Raw genomic sequence first — 21,635 nt, 5'->3', positions numbered from 1 at the left:
TCACACTTATCAGGCATTAAGATCGAGGGCTGTGCGGCTGGTCAATGCATTCTATAGAGACGTAGACATTTTCATTGTATATTGCGAGGAAAAAAATTCTCTTCCACCAGGATAATTCACAGTTACATAGGTTTCTTATGTTGTTTTAGGTGATGCGATATTTACGAGATCGCAACCAAAAGTTTTTTACCAGTGACTATATATTATATCCACCGCCATCTTTGCATAAAGCCTGAGCATAACTTTTTGCACAAGCAACGAGTGGTCCACTGCCGAACTATTTATTGATAACGTACTTGCAAGCAGAGTTAGGTACCTATTCTATAATGACTGAAGAGTATAAATAATTTATTGTCGTTTAGAATAGACTGTCGCATTGCCAAACGTCCTAGTGTATTATGATATTATTAAACACAGAAGAAATTTACTTACTTTGATCGTCACTTACAATTATTATTAATAACACATAACCACTAAATCAGTTGAACTCCAAGGTGTCTAAGACATGTTAAAATAATCTGACAGAAATCTGAAAGTAAGAATACTCCGACAAGTGAACACGACAGACGCGTCAGTATGACACTCTATAGACAATGACAGGTCATCCATAGACAAAGGGAGAGGCGAAAAGTAGGACAAGTCGTGTAATATATTGGCTTCCTTCTTCAGTAGGCAATGCTATATCTCATTTAATTGGGGTTTTTCCCGTATGTTTAATTTTATGCCTTTTTAACATGTAAGGGATTTTAAATGTACGAGAGCACATATCACATGCAAATGGTTTTTCATTTGTATGAGTCAGTTTATGTAATTTTAACCTCTGCCGGTAGGTGCATGTGTACGAACATTCATCGCATTCAAAAGGTTTTACACCAGTATGCATCATTTTATGTAATTTTAACCTATTTGGATGCGAGCATGTATATGGGCATTCACCGCATTTGTATGGTTTCTCAGCAGAATGCGTTATTTTATGTGACCTTAAGTTTTGAGATGTTTTGCATTTAATATAGCACACATCGCATTCAAATGGTTTTTCATCAGAATGTTTCATTTTATGTTTTTGCAAATCGCACAGTTGTATGCACACATAAGAACAAGCATCGCATTTGAATGGTTTAACACCAGTGTGTAACATCTGATGTCTTTTTAAGTGTTGAGCTGTTTTAGATCCATAAGAACAAACATCGCAGTTGAATGGTTTTTCACCAGTGTGTGTCATTTTATGTAATTTTAAGTAACTCAGTTTTTTACACGTGTATGAGCAATCATTGCATTTATGTGGTCGTTTCACAGTATGGATTACATTATGTTTTTTTAAGTTTTCATACGTATTGCATTGAAATGAGCAAACATCGCATTCAAATGTTTTTTCATTAGTATCAGCTATCATATTATCCACTTTCAGGTGTTGAGACGTTTTACATGTAAAATGACTGTCGGATATCAAGCTACTATGAAGCAGTTTGTGGCTTTTTAGAGAATTTATGCATCCAAAGACTGTATTACACGTACTGCAAACAAAATTATGTAAATAATGTTTTACTCTTATTAAATTAATTTCAAGCACTTTCAGGGACTCAAGAACTTGGACTTCCTGCTTTATGTTTTGTTCATGTATAGTGGTCTCTGAATATTGTATTATTCCTTCTTGGATGTCATCAGTTGTGGGTTGAGGGTTTTCAATCATGTTATCACGCCTACAGGAACCATGTTGGGTAGAGCTCTGCAAAATTAAAACGCTTTGGTCATTTTAATAACTTTTGACTATCTGTGAATTCTTGGGGAGAGGGGGGATAATATTATATTAGTTAAATGTAAAGACAATACATCACTATGTAGAAATATATCTTACAAGGACGTTAATTTTTGTGAAAAGCATTTCGAATTTGCACTTTTACATTCAAATTATTTATTTATAATATGTCTAGGTCATGTCACCCATATCCTAAAGCGGGCCCTCAAGCTTGGATCTTTGGCGGGCCTCCCTACCTATCATTAAGGTTAAAGATAATGTGACGCTCTAGAGTGGCGTTTTCTAAATGGTGTTCGAGGTCAATAAAAATTCAGTGTATTTTTAGCGATTTTTAACACATCGAATTATGGAGTTGTCAAGTATCAACACACAATAACCAAAATTGCATCGCAAAGCCATACTCAAAGGTATTTTAAAATAGTAATAACCCTGAAGGAAAATAGCGCCGCAGGCGACTTCTATTGACTATTAGAGCAAATTTAAGAGGTGTTTATCTCAATTGTGTGGTCGACCCGCCTCGCCGGGCCCCAAGGCTAGAGTCCTGTCAGCCCTCTCTTTGTGGGGGCCATGGTCTAGGTATTACATAGAAAACACTATAGGTACTTACAAACGTTTGACATAGGTAACATTTTGTGAATCAATGTTATATGAATACCGTAGGTAATTCATTTTACAAACTTTTTGCTGCAAAATTTTTACATGTGAACCTAAAGATATCGATAAGTGTGTCGACTTACAAACTTTTCCCTGGCACATATAAAAAAAACAACAGCTACAATTTTTTATCAATAGTATGACTACCAACATGAAAAAGTACTTCCTTATGGTCGGATTACATCTAATTTCTTTCAGGCAATGACATTTAAGTACCTGAATTAACTTAAAATATCTAAAATGTCGACTTACTAACATTTGGCACGAATCATACGAAAAATTATATTCTTTTTAACACAAAAATAGGCTAACTTTATGACCCAGTGACAGGAGTAGGTAGACATTTAGGGGAATGGAAAAACCCAGAGTATAAGAAAATCACATACATTAATGTATTGTGAGTTTACCTGGAGTTTTTAACCCGTTCTAGGAAGTAGCATACATGTGGTGAAGATAGGTACTATGAAAAAGTCAAGAGTGTTTGAGTGAAATAACATATTCTTAAACGGGCAGGAAGACTTAATGTGGTTAATTTGGCAATCGGATAACTGTGCGCCAGGACAATTGGGCGCCAAACTGTCAAATGAAATAAATAGACGTTCGATACGATTTTATACAGAACGCATACAAGGAATTTTAATCAGTTTATTAATTTACTACTTAGTAGTTTTAATTCATTTAGCTCTTAACATGTGTTTTTGTTTTTGATTGAGAATTATCATGCATGAGGCTTTATATACAAATAAAAAAAACTCTCTTCTCGTTTGAACTTAAACATATGCACAATTAAATCATTATTTACGTGTGCATGTTTAAATTCCCACCAACTATTTAATAATAATATAATTCATGGACGTTTATTTATTTTCGAATTTCATTCGATTGCGTGGCGCCCGGTTGTCCCGGCGCCAAATCGCCCTAGACCTGTATAAAATTTCTTCGAAGTTGCCAACAATGCGTTAATATCGCAGTGCGCTCACTGCTGACTAAATAACTTAAACATATAATTTATTGTTTTTATTATCTAACTTTATTATTTCCATAAGAACTCATTTTCTCATTGTTCATATTATTTTATATACCTGGTATTTACTATTTGGCATTGTACTTTATTATGCATTATGTCGCATTGACCATTAGTTGCAATGTCATTTTAATACTCTTTTCTAAATACATAAACAAATAAGAGATAACCCAATTAGATCATCCTGAAATTAGCGCCTTATGATTTATGTTAGTCTTACGGAGAGTTAGTACTGAGGCCTGCTTGCAAAAATGGGAACGCCGATAAAGTCAGTGAACACAATATAGGCGTACCTAGAAGGCGATTTTAGCCAATATAAGTTATGTAATATAGTGAAATGACCTACACACGTTTATTTTAAGCGAATTTAGGAATTAAATTTATATTAAAATAATATGGAGAAATTCGTCAAATAAAAATTATTTTTTTGTTACTTTTTTATTACTTTCTGGGTTATATTGGGAATACGAACATCCAACCGGAGGATCATGAGACGAGTCTTTAAATTGACGTATTGTTTCTTCAAATCCTTTATTAGAGTCATCCGATTGGGGAATAGTATCAACTTTTATGTTGGTAATATATTTTGTATCACTCTGAAAATAAAATATAAATCATCCATATCTATCAACGATTATATCAGTACGTTGCTGGCCTACACATGACAGGTTTATTAGATAGAACTAGGATAGTCAGTCACTATAGACAAAGAGTTTGATGGTAGTTTCGGTTTTTCAATTAAAGGGGGCAAGTCTAAAACAGGCGAGCACACAGTTAAGAGGTATGGAGAGGTCCACCTCAAAAACATATTGCGGTGTTTACAAAATCGAGTAGGTGCTACTGACATCCGTATTGTGTCATTTTAAAAATCAGCCAAGTCCACCTTTAGGTATTTTTTACTTTTTTGCGAATTGCTGAAGAACTACTGCTTTCTAACATTTCTGCATTATCAAAATGTGGAATTTATTAATTTTAAATATTCTATACTCGAAATAATATAAACTTTCACTCTTGTGATTGTGTATTTGAGAAAACTAAAAGCTGTTTTTCTCCTATTCATCTATTATTGACTTGGCTGATTTTGAAACCTAGCGACACATTTAACCCTGCCTAATAGTTACAGCCATTTTCGTTTTAAATGCGGATCCTCGTATCCTCCGAATATATTCTCCATACCCTTTCAGTCTAACGATAAACACCGATCGAGAATATAATATAACGTTAATCTAATAAAAATAACACTTTTTTATAGATAACATTGTTTGGCTTTAAACACTCGACGGTCTTCTTGTTATAGCTATAGGTACACACTTACGATCGGATGTTTATTGAATTGATGTTAATCGAATGCGCGTTCCCTATACTCATTACTAGAATCGTTAGTGTCCCTTTGCGTTGTCCAAGGTATGGTGTCTACTAGACATCCCAAGATGTTTATCACATTTGAATGGTCAAAGACAGCTTATAATGAGTATCTTTAGAATTATCTTCAAATGTGTTAATCTTGCCCATTTTTTGAATAATAAAATGCCTAATTCTTGTCAAATTTGGGATCACAGAGATTATCAATATAATGTTTTATCGTAAATATTTCACTATAAAAATGTCGATATAAATTATACTGATGGTTTTATAAATGCGTTTAAAAATTAATAAATGTAAAAAATCTTAACACCACTGCACATTTATGTACTGAAATATGACTATATTCTAAAACATTAGAGCGAGAGGTTTAAAAGAATACTACCTAGTTTATGTAATAAAAATACTTTATGCAGTCATCAAATGTTTAGAATAAATATAAAGTATATTAAGACTTCAATATTATATAAATAGATTATCTACAACGTTTAAGGAATGTCCAGGATCATGCTTTGAAAATAGCATAAAAGCTCCATTTTGACGTACGCTGAGCATGTCCCCCAGTCTAATTAAGCTAGCAGTAGGTACCAGTGAATTCCTTGACTGATAATGTTATATTCATGTCATACAACTAAATCAATACCTATATAATTAATATTACCTGTATTTCGTTGTGAAACAGTGACAATTTGGAGCCTTCGTTATCTGTTGGCATAATTAAATGATTCTTTTCGGATTCCATTTCAGATTTGATGTCAACCTATAAATAAAAATATAAATGACATTAACTAAAATTGTCATGAGATATATTTCAGGTTAATTTACCCGTTCATATTTAGGATTAACATGATGCATTTTAGGTATAATATAGATACTATGATTATGTCCAACTAAACAAAACAACCTAACCTCAAAACTGAAACTATCATCACCAAATTCTGCATTTTGATGGTTTTCAGGTCTGTTTGACTGCTTTATTGGAACATCCAACCATTGCTTGTCATCGTTCTCATGTGTTTGATCAAATTCGTTGCCATCTGGTTCCTGTTTAATGTCCATTTTGCGTCTTGGATCGATTTATATTAGAAAATATTAGACAAAGTATAGTGTTGCAGAACATCTGTGTTGCCATCTTTTTGCCACCGGAATAATAGAATAGTAGGTACCTACGAGGTCGAAGAAATTATTGTATTTTATATAAATGGATTATAAATGTCTTTTATTTGTCATAAAAGAATAACGAGAATTTGAGAAATTCCGAAATTCAATTCCGAATTAGAGAAAATCTGTTTTGTTTCGATGACTTTTATAATATTACCTTCCTAATTACCTATCAAGCCACTTTTTCTCAGCTTTCGAAATTTTCTTCTATTACAAAAATTGTAGTATTTCGCACATTTTTAATAAATAAAAAATACCTACCCAAGCACATTTATTTTTTAATAAACCAATAATTATTATTAGGGAAAACCGACCGGGAAGTGGTTAATTGTTGTGATGTTCTGTGGGGTCATATTTTATACAATCCCGCTCCCCCCTTCCGATCATCAAACATCATTGATTTTATATCAGCCCCCACCCCTCCGTCACAGCGAATTTTTTTCATTCCAGAACGACACAACACTCAATCAGGGTCGCTGGAATTTTGTTAACGAAATATTGGTAGAGTCCTGAGGCACAAAATTAAATAATTAGTGTAATAAATTTACATTAAAAAAATGTACACTGATCGTAATAGACGGCGTTTGGATCCTGCTATTGGCAGATTCACCAGTTTGGAAGGCGAAACATCACGAGCATTGAATTTGGGTCAAGGAAATAATCTACGATGTACATGTCGTACAGTATGTGAGACCGATCCTGAGGTAATTTAAAAAAAATATTCATAAACTTAATACTGAGTGATTTATTTATAATAATTGTGTCGCTACTTTCAAAATCAGCCAAGTCCACCTTTAGGTATTTTTTACTTTTTTGTGAATTGCTGTATAACCAGCGTTCGAAATGGAAAATTTTACGAACAGGAGCGCTTGATAATTTTACGAAAATATTAACACAGGTAGTTATCTAATTTTATGTGCATTTAAAAAAAAAAGTGTTATAAGTGTTTTTTTATATGGGCTATCCAGGTCAAAGGGTCAAACTATTTTTTCGCGAGACGGAGCAATAATTATCGGAATTTCATGTACCGGAACAGCGCTTCGGTGTACTCCGACCCATTTCAAGCGCTGATGTTTCTGTAAATCGAGATTGAACGAACAACTGAGCTGACGTCTAAAAGGACATTAGTAATTACACTTTTACGAGACTATTTCTATCCTATGCGATTGAACAAAATTCATCTAGCGATCGACGCGTTAAAACATCCCTGCTGCAGACATAATATCAATGATCACAATCATAAATAAATTGGTGACCCCTGAATAATTCTATCATAAGATACCTATAAGCGGAAGATATTTTGTGTTGTAGCTACACATTTTAATGACATCCTTATTGTTCTAAATATAATAAAATAATATTGTGTTGTTGACATTTATTACAGATCGTCATTGACAAGGAAATAGAAGCTGAAGTCAAACCACCAAACGCACCAAAAGCACCAAAATTGAAAGAAATCTGTACTTGTCCTGAATATGTTAAACGAAGGTTGGCTAATGCTCAACAGGTATATTTTACTTTTGCTCTTATTATTGGGTAGGTACGCTCGTTCATAATATAATCTAATCACTGCTTAGCTTATACCTAACATTTTTGTACAATAGGTAGGTATTGTAAGTTTACATTTGACTTAAAATAAAAAAGTATTTTTTCTTTTAATGTTTTCTGATAAGAGGGGTCTAATTCCAAAAAGCGATAAGTCCACATTTGGTCAAAATCGAGAAAAAAATACGCCAAGTCCGTGTTTCATATTATTTAAAGCTTGGTTGACTTCACGCGTGTTTAATTCAACCAATAAGGGAACGTTCATTATTGAAAATATCGTTCCCATGCTGTAGCATCTGGTACACTCATGACAGTGTCACGGAAATATGCGCCTTATGTGGAGTAAATTTAAAAGTGAGTTAGAAATAGCGGTAGGTCCAATTTTATTTTGCCTATATTTATTATATTTAAGAGTTTGTCGGCTGAAACAAATTGCCATATGGTTCTAATTTCGACATAGAATACAACGGAAAAAATAATCTCAGGTTAAAACAAATAATTGAAGTAAATTATCAAAAAAATGTCTCAAATTGCAAGCTTCGTATTTTTCCACTAGGTGCCTCTGGTAGGTAAAGACATAGCCTTAAGCGTCGGCCTGTAACGTCGTGGGTCCCATGTTCGAATTCTGGGCCTGGCAAATACACATTATTGTTTTACTTTGAGTCAGAGTATGGACCTAATAGGTTGGCAAGTGGCTTACATCCATTTCTCGCAAAGCAAAAATCTGTCAATACAAACTTCCACCCTGTGGGAGGCCATATTATGATATTCTTATTAGGATTATTTTGTAGGTCGTCATCGAAGACGACATGGAAATAAAAGCTGAAGTCAAACCACCAAACGCACCAAAATTGAAGAAAATTTGTACTTGTGCTGAATATTTAAAACGAAGGATGGAAAATACTCAACAGGTATGTTTTATTATAAGTATATTATATTAAGTATGCTCATTCATAATAATATTATTAATATTAATAATATAATAATATATTAATAATAAGTGTAATATTAATATTTTATTAACTGAGCGTAGTTATATGCAAAGCAGCCATTCCACACAAACCTCAATCAGAGATAGAAGCACTTTTATATAAAGTGTGTTTCTTTAAATCCACAAAACCTGTGTAGGTATACTGTTTATACATTTTGAATGATAGATATTATAATATATAGATATATGTGTCGCTAAATTTCAAAATCAGCCAAGTCCACAATAGATGATTAGGAGAAAAACAGCTTTTTGTTTTCTCAAATACATAGTCACAAGGGTGAAAGTTTATATTATTTCGAGTATAGAATATTTAAAATTAATACATTCCACATTTTGGTAATGCAGAAATTTTAGAAAGTAGTAGTTTTTCAGCAATTCATAAAAAAGTCAAAAATACCTAAAGGTGGACTTGGCTGATTTTGAAATGTAGCGACACATATATATGATTTTGTGTAACTTTTCAAAAGATAAAAGCATAAAATCTATGAAATTATGGTGTTTTACCTGTCCAGGCTGTTTTGTGCAAAACCGTTTTTTTAATGAATGTTCATTCTGGAATGCAGCCAACTTTTATTTTTGTAAGAAAAATCATTATTTTTGCAACTATTTTCTTTAAAAAAAACCTTCCAGGTTACTCAAGTATTATGGGAATTTTAAAGTTCTGAAAATAATTCGAAAAACTTAAAAAAATATTAATAAATATTTAGCTGCCTGGCAATAATTTTTACATGAAAAATCTATAAGTATATTAAATTATATTATATATATAATAAAATTAAAAACATATAATGAAATTGAGAAAATAATGTTTATTAATTGAATGTAGAAAAACACACCTTTACACAATTAGGATTTTAATAATTAGGTAAGTACATAATATTATCATAATATGGTTGCTTTATGCAGATCGAAAATGGCATATTTTTAAAACGCATTTATATGACATTTTTGTATGACAGCAGCTTGGTTGATTTATGCAGATCGAAAAAGTCATATTCTGCGATTTGTTAAATCTTTAAAACGCATTTATATGAGATTTTTGTATGAGAGCAGCTTGGCTGATTTGTGCAGAACGTAAAACAAACGTGTGAGATTATGGAAATCACAATAACTCATTTTTTTCAAAATTGTGGCTTGGCTGCTTTGTGTATAACTACGCTCAACTAATCACTACTTAGCTTATATTTTTTTTTACAATATAATAATATATTGTAAGTTTACTTTTGGCTTAAAATAAAAAAATATTTTTCCTTTCAATGTTTTCTGATATACAATTTTATCACAGTTGAAATTATTGTAAATTATCAAAAAAAATTCTCAACTTGCAAGCTTCGTATTTTTCCGCTAGGTGCTTCTGTGGGTCTATTCTATACTTATCGAACACTAAATTGATAAATAGTATCAAACTTAGGGTAGGTTTGTATCAAAATATTAGCACTTATTGTAACAATTACACGAAGCCGGTTTTTATTGTTGCAATAAGTGCGATATTTTAACAGCAGCAAGATAGGTGCTGTTGAAATATAGCACTTATTGCAACAATAAAAACCGGCTTCGTGTAATTGTTACAATAAGTGCTAATATTTTGATACAAACCTACCCTAAGTTTGATAATATTTTTCACTTTATCACTTTAGCGGTCGATAAGCATAGAATAGACCCACTGGTAGGTAAAGACATCGCCTTAAGCGTCGGCCTGTAACGTCGTGGGTCCCTTGTTCGAAACCTGGGTCTGGCAAATACAGATCATTGTTTAAATTTGAGTCAGAGTATGGATGTAATGCCAGCGCTCCATTGGCGAGCCAAAAGTCCGAGGACAACAAATCGTCCGATGTGTCTTTGCTCTGCTACTGATCAACGAACGAACAAAAAAGTCGAGCTGTCAAAAGTTGCGATTATCGTAATATCTTCTGATAATCCTATAATTTTGTGTTATTTATATGAAGGCTTGCATAAAATAATATAGCAATGAAAACATCACAAGTTTTATGTTTTCTTCTATGAATTTCATAAATACAAAGTGTAAATTAACAAATTAATCAATGAAATGTTTAAAACAATTAGATTTTTTTTCGGTCCGAATGATTGCGTATTAATGTCAAATCGAATTTGCATAGTGATCGACGGACGAAGTCTGGCAACTCGGAAAGTAAAATATCGAACATGTTTGAAATCCAACGAGCTTGGTCTGTGGATTAAAAAGTCCGCAGATCTTGGGTGCTCCACGCGAAAAAAAAAGTCCGAATTCTGTAAATCGTCTGACTTGCGTGCCAATGGAGCGCCGGCATAATAGGTTGGCAAGTGGCTGACATCCATTTCTCGTAAAAAGAAAAATCTGTGGGGGGGGTATTATTATGATATTAATAGGATTATTTTACAGATCGTCATCGAAGTCGATGATAATATGGAAATAGAAGCTGAAGTCAAACCACCAAACGCACCAAAATTGAAAGAAATCTGTACCTGTCCTGAACATATAAAACGAAGGTTGGATTATATTCAGGTATGTTTTATTATTGGTCTTATTATTAAGTACGTACGCTCCTTTATAATGTTAACTAATCACTGCTTAGATTACAAATCGATTAAAAGTGGTAGTAGGTAGTACGCATAGTTACGCCATGGTCACATATCGAGGGTATACTGACAGAAAGCATTAAGTCATTAAAACAAGTTCTGAGATAATCGCATTAATAGCTTATTTTTTTTTTCAAAGCTTTCTCCCATGTAGAATGTTTTATGTTTTATATATTTTTTTTCTACATTATAAAGAATAACCTTTTTGGCATACAAAACATAAGATTTGATGTTGATAAGTTGTATGGATATTTTTTTTTAAATGTAAATGTGATGTGACCGCTGACATAATGCATTCTGTCAGTAACTATTCGCTAACTTTGACATATTATTAGATAAATGACAATGCATTATTGTTATATTTTTTTATGTTAATGATTAGATTGGTACATAATAATACAAATAAAAATAATATTTTTAATGAAAATAACATTATTTATTTCAAATTAGAGAAATATAGAAAATATACAATGAAATAATAATAAATCACAATAATTTTTAAACAGATTTTTTTAAAATTAAATTATTTACCGTAAACTACAATAACATTTCTCTGAAGGGTGTGCAGATTGGATAGTATGCTACATATTACGACTAGCCTTAATTCTGATTGACATTCTTTGCATTTCCTTGCACTTGCACATTGCACTTATTCATGAAAACAATTAGATTAGTATCAGTATTAATATTTAAAAAAAGAACGTCGTTTTCGGCATCGGAATCATTTATATCGGGCTCCGGAAGTAAGTCTGGATAGCTGTTATTCTCGGCAGATAATTGTTGAAACCACCAATGAAAAATGTCCAGTATTACACTTTTTTCACACAAATCCTTTTTTTGGCACAACTTGTTTTTAATGGATTTTTATATTACAATTGTGGAATGTTTTCGATTTCTACAAAACAAATTTGGTTGATACGCGAAGCATTTCTAATGTTTAAAACGTTTATTGTTTCGTACACATCACTAAAACTATATTTATATTGAATGGTAAATGGTAAATGGTTTTTCCTTTTCATATTTAAGACATTTCATTTTTAGCCAATTTACGCCAAGTTTTTATTTTTTATTAACTGATTCGATAAAAATTTGAGGTCATAAAAGTCAGTATATTTTAGCTCGCTTGTTTCGTATGGTTTCTTTTTCGAAATGAAACGAGACATTCAAAAATCATTTAGTCATTGGCACAATAAATCGACGCAAACTTTTGCCTGTTTTCTATGGCACTATGCATAGAATCGCATTCCATAGATTCAAGAAAAGAGCAGATACTTGCAAATTTCTATTATAGCCTCCGCATGTATCGGAGAAGAAAGATATTTCAGTTACACTCGATGGAAGCTGCTTGAGATACCACATGAGACAACTTCCTATTTCGCAACTACCTCGCTTTCCATTTATTTCGGTCCAAGCCAAACAAAATCCTTTATTCGGCTTTGGACCTTCGTAAATAGTTAAGTTAAACATATTTAATTTTCTTTTATAATAGAGCAGTGAAACCTCTGTCGATGGTATATGTAACACACTCTGAAGATCGTATGTTACAGTCATGAATAAGGAATCATTATTGGACATATTTCTTTTTCAGAATGACATTCATTTTTCCTTTTCAAATGACTCTGAAAATCCTCTTCCATTATGATGTTGTCTTCGGGGCAACTTACTTTGTATTTATTACAAAATGTGCACTGGTCCTTTTTTGGTTTGAAAAACGATAAATTATAATTTTTGCAGAACACTCTATGATAGGTTTTCTGTGTCAATGGTGATACGCCTTTTTCTGTGCAATAGTCTTTACACAGGTTATACATTTTGCAAATTGTTAATTTACTGTCTAAATATTACCTTATATATATGTCCTTTCTCGTGTAGTGACTCTCCATAAACGGGAAGGATTCTATGTGAGACTTTATATGGATTAAATTCTCATTGCTTGTTTTGTGAATAGGGGGATGTTTACCTCTACGATCGTGTAACGTAAACTGTACTCCCACGTCTTCTTGTCCTTTAAATGCGTGAATTACTGATCTATTTGAAATGTGTAAAGTAACTACTTTAAAAAAAAAATTCAGACTCTGACTTTTTGTCCACTCTTGAAAAAGAAATAACTCTTTAGTTTTGTCTGGATTTCCTTTTTTCATTCCTTGGTTTTCTATCAACGGGAATTTCAATCTCAACATTTTTTAGAATGTAATCTTTTTTGCGATCATAAGAACAACTCCAACACATCTTTAATATATTATGTTTTGCTCTTTGAGACGAAGTCATTCTAATAAATTCTTCAAATGGTTCAATGTATTGTTTCACTAATCACTAAAGACATATGAATTAAAATTGCAAAGGTATGGCCTATGCCCTATGGTGACATCTATTGACAAAATTTGTACTGACAGAATGCATTATGTCACACTTAATGCATATGCCATGTTACAAGTCCCGTATTTTGTACACACAGAACGCATTATAGGTCATATAATGCTTTCTGTCAGTATAAAAAAATAACAATATGACTTAATGCAGTTTCTATTTTCTTACCAGTATATCCTATGACTAAGTGCGTTTTACCAGAACGTAGAGCGTAAAATTCTAAGAATTTTGGCATTTAAAACAGAAAAACAGCAAAAACTCACTTAATGCGTTCTGCAAGTATACCCTCGATATTATAATAATATTATGGCACTAACCTTTAACCTTTAATCGCGAACCTCAGATTTTGATCGATTTACAATGCATGAGACCACTGTATGGAGAGAATGTCTCATCTGATCGATGCAATGCTGGTGTCAATTTGTGCGTAAAGAACCATCATAAGTACCTAATGTAGTTACAAAAAAAATCATTAATTCCCACAAAAAAATAAGAAAAAAAACCTTGGTGGAGTTTGTAGTAGTAATTCTGGCAGACAGTTTCAAAATTGGTGGACCGAAATGTAGGTATGGCGTAATTGAAAAAGGTGATAAAGCTATATGTGTGTATGTTCTGCAATAATATCTAGAACATCACCATTTTTAAAAGAATTCTTAAAAACCATTTTTTCTTCATGAAAAGATGCTTGGCACGTCAGGCAGTTGAAAAATAATATTTTGGGAAATTTTGACACGCGCAGTGGCGGCTCTACCTTAAGGGTTTGGGGGGCCCATCCCCACTTCGTTATCATGTCAAAAATACACGTCCGATATTTTGATCATTGTCATAATATACCTACTTAATTACATGATTAAAGGAACTATTTAATTTATTTTATCATACTACGGAGCGAATCAAATGCCCCATGGTGAGTAAAAACACTCGCTGTATGTCGTTGTTTAAAATTGATAATGGTAAGTCTGTAATTATTATTATTTGGGTATTAATTTAGTTAATATTTTTGAACATGCATTTTAGATGTGGTTAAGTATGTAACGATTAAGATAATGATAATATTTATTCTGATGTGCATAATGTTTAATTTTTATTATGAGAAAGTAGGTAGGTATGTTTATTGAATAATTAATGGCTAAACCCCACCAGCTAGAAAGTCATCGAGCCGCCACTGGACAAGCGTACGTAAAAAGGTTCGCTAACCCTGTCCTAGGTGATATCCAAACTGGGTACATACGGTATTATAATATTAGGTATAATAATTATGTATGTCTTATTTAGAAAACTATCTTGTTTTCTGTAATATTCAGTGACCAAATTAACGGTAAACCTTATTTTTTTGTAGAAGTATTGTACCTGTATAAATAACAAGGGATTTCGTGAGGATCAAAAGACAAGAAGGGATCCTGAAGAACTTGTAATAAGGATGTACGGAACCATTCAAATGAAACTCTCAAATAAGCAAATACTGGTAATGACGTATTCCTTATCTATTATTGCCGGTTTGTTTTTATTATTTTTCTTGGGCGCATACACAGTAGGTAGGTAGTTATTAGTGATATAATATTTAATTAGGTTTAAAGAAAAAGGACTTATCTCCTTTTCTGAAATGCTCAACAGTTAATTTTTCAATTTTTCAAATTAGACCAAATGATCAGGGCTGCGAACCGGAACTGAACTAAAAAAATATCGGTTTATTGGTTTTATACACGTTTAACCACGCGTGTTAACATTATCTCCATACTTTAGTTGTCGTAGGCGCAACATGTTTTACGTATTGGGCATTAGAAACATTTAAAAATTAATCGCTCGGAGCTGAACCGAAAACAGGAAAAACGGTTATTTTTTTTAAGTACTTGAAACAAACAAAAATAACGGTTGATGCCCTGAAAATGAATATTTTATTATTTTTAATTTAAACAATTGCTTATAATTATTGTAAAAGTAGTTTAGTACAATAAATTAATATTTATTCTTCTTCTTACCCTCATGGCTGAGGATCGTGACCATCTTTGATTTTTGCCATCCTTTAAGCGACCTAGACTTTCCATTAAGAGCTTACATAAGTGAAACGGCAAATAATTTTCAACAATAGGTGGGACGAAATTTCGCATTAGTCACCAATCGCCGAGCGGCATTCGAGGTGGGAGTACGTTGATTTTTTTTTGTAATGGTCTCGTAAGAATATATGTTTATATCGTGTAAAGATTACAATAAAACGTTATGCCTGCACTCAAAAAAGAAAACATGTCAATGATTATATTATTAATATTACTATAACTAACACTAAATGGACGCATGTTGAATTTTTATGACAAATTATATTCCGTTCGGTACGCGTCATTAGCACAATCCGCACGTCGCATAGTTAGGTACAATCTTTTTAGACCATGCCTCAGCTGAGGTAGTATAGCAATAATACTTGTAATGTAATTTAAAACGTATTCTAAATTTTTATGTGCAAACCACAATATTGTGTAAGTTATGGAGATAACCCTTTTTGCTTATCTTACTAACTTATCAAAGGCTACTCAGCGTTCGAAATGGAAGATATTACGAACCGGAGCGCTCGACAATTATTTTCCGAAAATATTTACATAATTAAGTATGTAGCTATTATATAGAAATGTCGTCAGACCGTCAAATGGAGTAACTGTCTTTAAACTTGTTGCATGCGGCATAATATTGTCGGTGACGCTGACGAAAATCGAGACTTAGGTACCTACGTCACGTTATATATATATATATATATTATATTATATATTTTTTTTTCTATTGTTCCATTTTATAAAGTTTCGTGTTTTAGTATCTACTTTTAATGATTCACAAACCATAATGCAATATTTAATTATTCCACGAGACGGAGCGATACTCTCCGGGATTTTATGAGCAGGAGCTGCGCTCCGGTGCGTTCCGGTCCATTTCGAGCGCTGAATCTACTCCAAAATCTAGAAAATAGTGGAGGATTTAGAGTTTTTTTTATCTGGGTTCAATCAATACATAGTGGAAAGGGCTGATATGAAGCAGTTATATAAAAAGGCGCACACAGATTGCGATGTAATTGTACGTCTTACCATTTATTAGATATTTGCTTTTATGGATGAATTGAGGAATTTAAATTTCCACTAAAATTATGCTTTTGCAAACATATTACCTATATTGTGTTCTCCACATTTTTGTACGGTGTCGCGTCAAGGAGCGAAAGGCAATTTATTGATGTACATATTCTAAATGTGATTTTGGTACCGGATTCTTCATATTTCTTACTGGCGTATGCATATAACAGCAAACTGCATTCAAGCTATTTACTGCAAATTTTCCTGCATAAACCTAATTTGAATCTGGCGAATAGTGACGTCACGTCACTGACGTAATACGTGTCATGCCGTGGCTAATGTTACCAACTTTTAAATTTAAATTTGCCGATAATTATTTTTAAATTTTTAAATTATGAATATGTGTAAAAATGTGCAATCGGTACCATATAAATTTACTAATTATTAATCAATAATTATCATGAAGTTTAAATAATACATTTTTTATAAAATCATATTTATTGCATACTTCTTAATGCACAAAATGATAAAGTATACCCAGTAAATATTTCCATCATATGGCAATACAACTTCGCGGGCTCATTGATACATCTCCATCGATTCACGATCTGTATACATTTTTACAAGCATTTAGCATCATCGTGAATTCGATTATTGCACAACGACGACGGGCAGTTTCTTCTCCTTTCTGTTTCACACACATTTTCACAATAATCTATAAAACCTACGAAGGTTTCAAGTCTCCTACTAAACGCTTGTTGTGATGTACTCATTTGAGACGTATATTAAAGTGACACTGACAGCTCGCGCAGATCGCCGCCATTTTAAGTTTGGTGCGCTTTCCTGTACGCATCTTCGTGACGTATGCATTTTTTATAGTTTTCTTATTTGGCCTATAAACCGCTTACTGCATTGAATGCGGTTCAAAAGTGTATGAATACGGCAGTGACAGTACGATCCAGTCAATCATCCAGAGACAATAGATACTTTAACATGTTTTGATTTATTGTTCATCGCGGACTTAACCGGAAGACTGGTCGTTTTGTGTAGCATTCAAGGAAGGCTAACAGAGGTACAACATCGCCACGCTGAAGCGACAGTGAAGAAGCTGACTGCTGACAGCCTTTACTCTGCCCTGAGAGTCATCAGCAACCAAGAAGAGACACTTGAAGAGGTGTTTTAACCGCTATTTGAGATCTGACGGCAAACAATGCGCTTGTTATAATACATATCTAATTTAATTTGCCTGTAATGTCAATTCGTGTGTTAAAAGATGTAATTAAGTTTTTTTTTGCCACGGGTGGCAATGCCTAATAAATGCAAAGCATCCCAGCAGCCACCCCATTGAAATGTTGTAACTGTGTTTTATGGTGTAAATCTGTGTACGTAAAATTCATGTATTTAAATTTAATGTATTCTGGTGTATGTAATCTGTGTACAAAAAAATCATGTATTTAAATTTAATGTATTCTGGTGTATGTAATCTGTGTACGTAAAATTCATGTAAGTATTTAAATTGAATGTATTCTGGTGTACCTACAATGTAAATTTCTCTGTGTGAATAAAAATCATGTGACCTACTGATAAATGTTTTAAAAATACTTACATTATATTCACCCCTGTAATTCCTAAGAACGTACTTAAAGTCAGGCGTGCACATATTATAACATGGTTTAGAGGGGTAATTTTCAAAAATAAATTCATAATAATATTGATTTTAAAGGCAGAGGGGATAAGAAAGTCTAACACTGAACACTGACTTCTACATTTACTGATAGCTTATCATCGCTTCGACCGCAGGATTTCGAACTATTCCACACACATTCTTCACACCCAAACACTCTACACTTTGAGTCTCGCAATAAACACATAGTCTGCAAGTATAGGTAATAAAGTGAATACGTGTATTAAATAAGGTTCTAAGTACCAAAAAGTAGTATTGCCTGAAGTTACAAAATACCGAGTCATTGCAATAAAATTTCATGAAGCAGACCTTTTGAAAAATGTAGTTTTACAGTGTGAAGAAATCACGGCAGCTTCTATAATTTTAGGTATTAAGAACTCGGAAGTGTCAACACACCATCGTCAGCTATTTTATATTGAATGCCGTTGACCACTGCAGTGCTACTTACACCATTATAAATAAAACACGACAACGTCGACAGGTTTAATTATTTTGCTGTATTTTTTTGACTTGCTTGAGGCACTTAGACTATAGTTGAAGTTATTGGCGTTGGTATGTAGAACATTTTTTTATAAAAATGTCAGTTTTTTTTTTATTTTGGTACTTAGCGCCTTAATTAATACACAAATTCAAGTTATTACGAGGTGTCAGATCCACAAGTAGATATCGAATGCACATGGCTTAACGGTCATAAGTATTTGGAACGTTAGAGCCGTTTCACATGGGACACTTGTGTCCAGCCACCGGTTACACCGTCCCATCGGCGCCTCACTCCTCGAGCCGCCGATACACTTTTTACTACCGCAGCCAGTTTTTATGTCTCCATTGTTTGGACTCATTTGGAAGCGTTGACTCATTCGCTACTGAAGGGTTCATATAAATAAAACAATACAGGAATGTGACACGTGCAAAAACGTGGACTTGTAATTTTGGATTAAACGCCAGAGACAAATTAGTTATTCGGTGGCTGTAATAGCTACTGTAGTTTCGAGTGGCTGGATACCTACTGCGTGTCTAGATAGTATCCGTACTGTGTCTGAGACATGCCACATAGGATTAAAGTAAACATTGGATGCCACATATACCTAGTATAACCATAGTTTGATCGACACTAAAAGAATTGAAGGAAGATCGCTCAAGATGGCAAATTAAATAAAACAAATAGTTACATAAACAATTTTAAAACTTATGAAGTAGTTTATTAAAAGCTTTTAAATTTTATAACCTACAAAATATAAGATACCAATAAACTAATAATAATTATAAAACAAGTGACAGCAATATAGATTTATTTGGAGAAAGCTTCAAACTTCTGCTGTGACAATTATTAGCCTAGTACATAAGTGGCCAGTATTTATTACACTTCGGCATTACTATTTAGTTGAAACCTTAGACTATAGATACATCATCATCTGTAAACCTTTTACCTTACTCTAGAGCGTGTCGCAGAGATTATAAGGGTGCCGAATACTTTCTCACTCGCACTTATGCATCGTTTTGTTCAGGACTTGGTTGAAACCGTTTATAACTGCACTCGAGTAGGTAAGTAATCACAATGAACATAAAAACGGCCGCCTTACTGTGTGAGTATGAAAATTAAAATGGCAACTGAGCAATGTTCACATTTTTTGTGGAGTTGCAAACCTGCTAGCTAAATAATTTAAAATGTTATAGGTAACAGAAATAACTCTGTATATTGTATAGTCCAATTTTTTTAGCAGCTGCATAGTAATTTCTACGGTTACCTATGTCAAAGGCGACCAGGCCCTTTCTACCATCTCTCAGTAAACATCCATTTAATTTGATTTTAAGATATAAACATATATGTACACTGATTTAAAATAACAATAAGGTTAGTATATTTTGAAAACCATAAGAAATTACTTTATAAGTATATAATAATAGGTAGATTATGAAGGGTTTTACTGCAAGACCGTTCAATGTCACAAAATATGTTTTTTAGTTAGGTACCTATGTATGTCATTCGATAGCTTTGTTCATAGAGCAACTTTCTCCATTTTTTTTACTAGAAAATATCGCTTAAAGCCGCGTTGACACGGTCCAAGTACGATCCAAGTACACTTGAATCGAATGCCATCCAAGTGACAGCTTCATACTAATTATTCCTATCCATGTTAACTTGGATGAGTAGGACGCAGTCAAAGTAGCTTGGATAGGAATAATTAGTATGAAGATGTCTCATGCGAGTGCACTTGGATGGCACTCGGTCCAAGTGTACTTGGATCGTACTTGGACCGTGTCAACGCGGCTTTACAGTCTTGAGAAAAAGCGACCTTCGGCAAGATTGCTGAGAGTCATGTAGCTACATAGCAATAACACCGAATTTCTCATACAAAAAGTTCCTCACCATTGATTAAGCTGTCAGGATTGTCGACTTATTAAACTGTCGACAGCTTTATTACGGTTAGGTTAAATGCAGATGAATTCCAACTACCTTGTCCAGCAAACAACAACAGACTACCGATATAGACTGCAAAATAAAATTAGCTGCAGTTCCTGAAGAAATTTTGCCTGCATAAAATAAAGGAATATTTTGATGAACTTGCTCATGCTGGAAAGTTAAGAGACGCAGATGAATAAACAAAAATAACAGAATTAAAATAGACAATCATCGTTCTTAAATGGGCCTCAGTATGGACAATCGCCATTTTTGCAGTGGTAATTTCAGACTTGAATGACAACATCTTAATAGATTTTTGGGTTTCCACCATGTGTACTTATTCCTTCTTTCCTCAACGTTTCGGGCTCGTTGCAGAGGCCATTATCAACAGATGATATTATGTTTTATGATGAAGTGTAGTGTAGGTATATGAATGTAAACTTTGCTCTAAGAATGTCAAAAGGAATCCGATTAGCTAAGAGCAAACATTGCTCAGAGTAATGTGTCAATCGTCACGACATTTGACGTTGGATTATTTGTTTTCTCGACACCTGTATTTTTTTGCAAGCGTTTTAAACCATTAAATGCACATATCGCTACCTTACTTTGAAAAGGTTCTAACTGACATTTTGGCCTAAAATGACTTTTTGGTGTGAAAACGTTCCATTCATTTCAGAGTCATCTATTGTCAAATATGGGAATTAGCAGTATGCCGGAGTTCTATCTAGGTACATGTCTTTTTATATTGAAAATATGACGATTCCAAATTTCAAACGCTCATAGCTCAAAACATGGTCAAGTGCAATTAGAACCTTTTCAAAGTAAGGCAACGATATCTCAAAATCACTTTACTTGGACATTCACCGGTCTTGCAGTGGACCCTTTACATGTTAATAAAAAATAGACAAAACATATTATGATAGTTACCGTATGACATCCATAATTTTATTAACCTTTGAGTACACTAAAGAATAAACGTCTAAAAACCTAAAGATAAACGTCTCAAAGACAAAAGTGATGAGGAAGTGTTTTTCGGACCCTGCGATTATCTGTATTAATGGCA

The 21,635-nt window shown here is 33.2% G+C and overlaps 2 protein-coding genes across 2 annotated transcripts; one reads left to right on the top strand and one right to left on the bottom strand.

Moving 5' to 3' along the window:
- Positions 1 to 278: 278 nt before the first annotated feature.
- On the bottom strand, positions 279 to 5,917 carry LOC147077045 (uncharacterized). The gene is made up of 4 exons (XM_085940884.1): positions 5,706 to 5,917; positions 5,458 to 5,556; positions 3,880 to 4,030; positions 279 to 1,726 (listed from the first exon to the last, which is right to left on the bottom strand). Exons 1-4 carry the CDS (start codon positions 5,853 to 5,855, stop codon positions 1,701 to 1,703), a joined length of 426 nt encoding a protein of 141 aa, XP_085797010.1. The 5' UTR covers positions 5,856 to 5,917; the 3' UTR covers positions 279 to 1,700.
- Positions 5,918 to 6,400: 483 nt separating this feature from the next.
- Positions 6,401 to 18,070, top strand: LOC147077044 (uncharacterized). Its single transcript, XM_085940670.1, has 6 exons — positions 6,401 to 6,661; positions 7,342 to 7,464; positions 8,294 to 8,413; positions 10,874 to 10,996; positions 14,777 to 14,902; positions 17,538 to 18,070. Exons 1-6 carry the CDS (start codon positions 6,515 to 6,517, stop codon positions 17,577 to 17,579), a joined length of 681 nt encoding a protein of 226 aa, XP_085796796.1. The 5' UTR covers positions 6,401 to 6,514; the 3' UTR covers positions 17,580 to 18,070.
- The last annotated feature ends 3,565 nt before the right edge of the window (positions 18,071 to 21,635 follow it).

The sequence above is a fragment of the Rhyacophila brunnea genome, unplaced genomic scaffold (genome assembly GCF_057557595.1).
Source record: "Rhyacophila brunnea isolate RB1 unplaced genomic scaffold, BYU_Rbru_1.0 scaffold_13, whole genome shotgun sequence".
In the NCBI taxonomy this organism is placed as follows: domain Eukaryota; kingdom Metazoa; phylum Arthropoda; class Insecta; order Trichoptera; family Rhyacophilidae; genus Rhyacophila; species Rhyacophila brunnea.
This window is presented reverse-complemented; position numbering and strand designations above follow the sequence as displayed.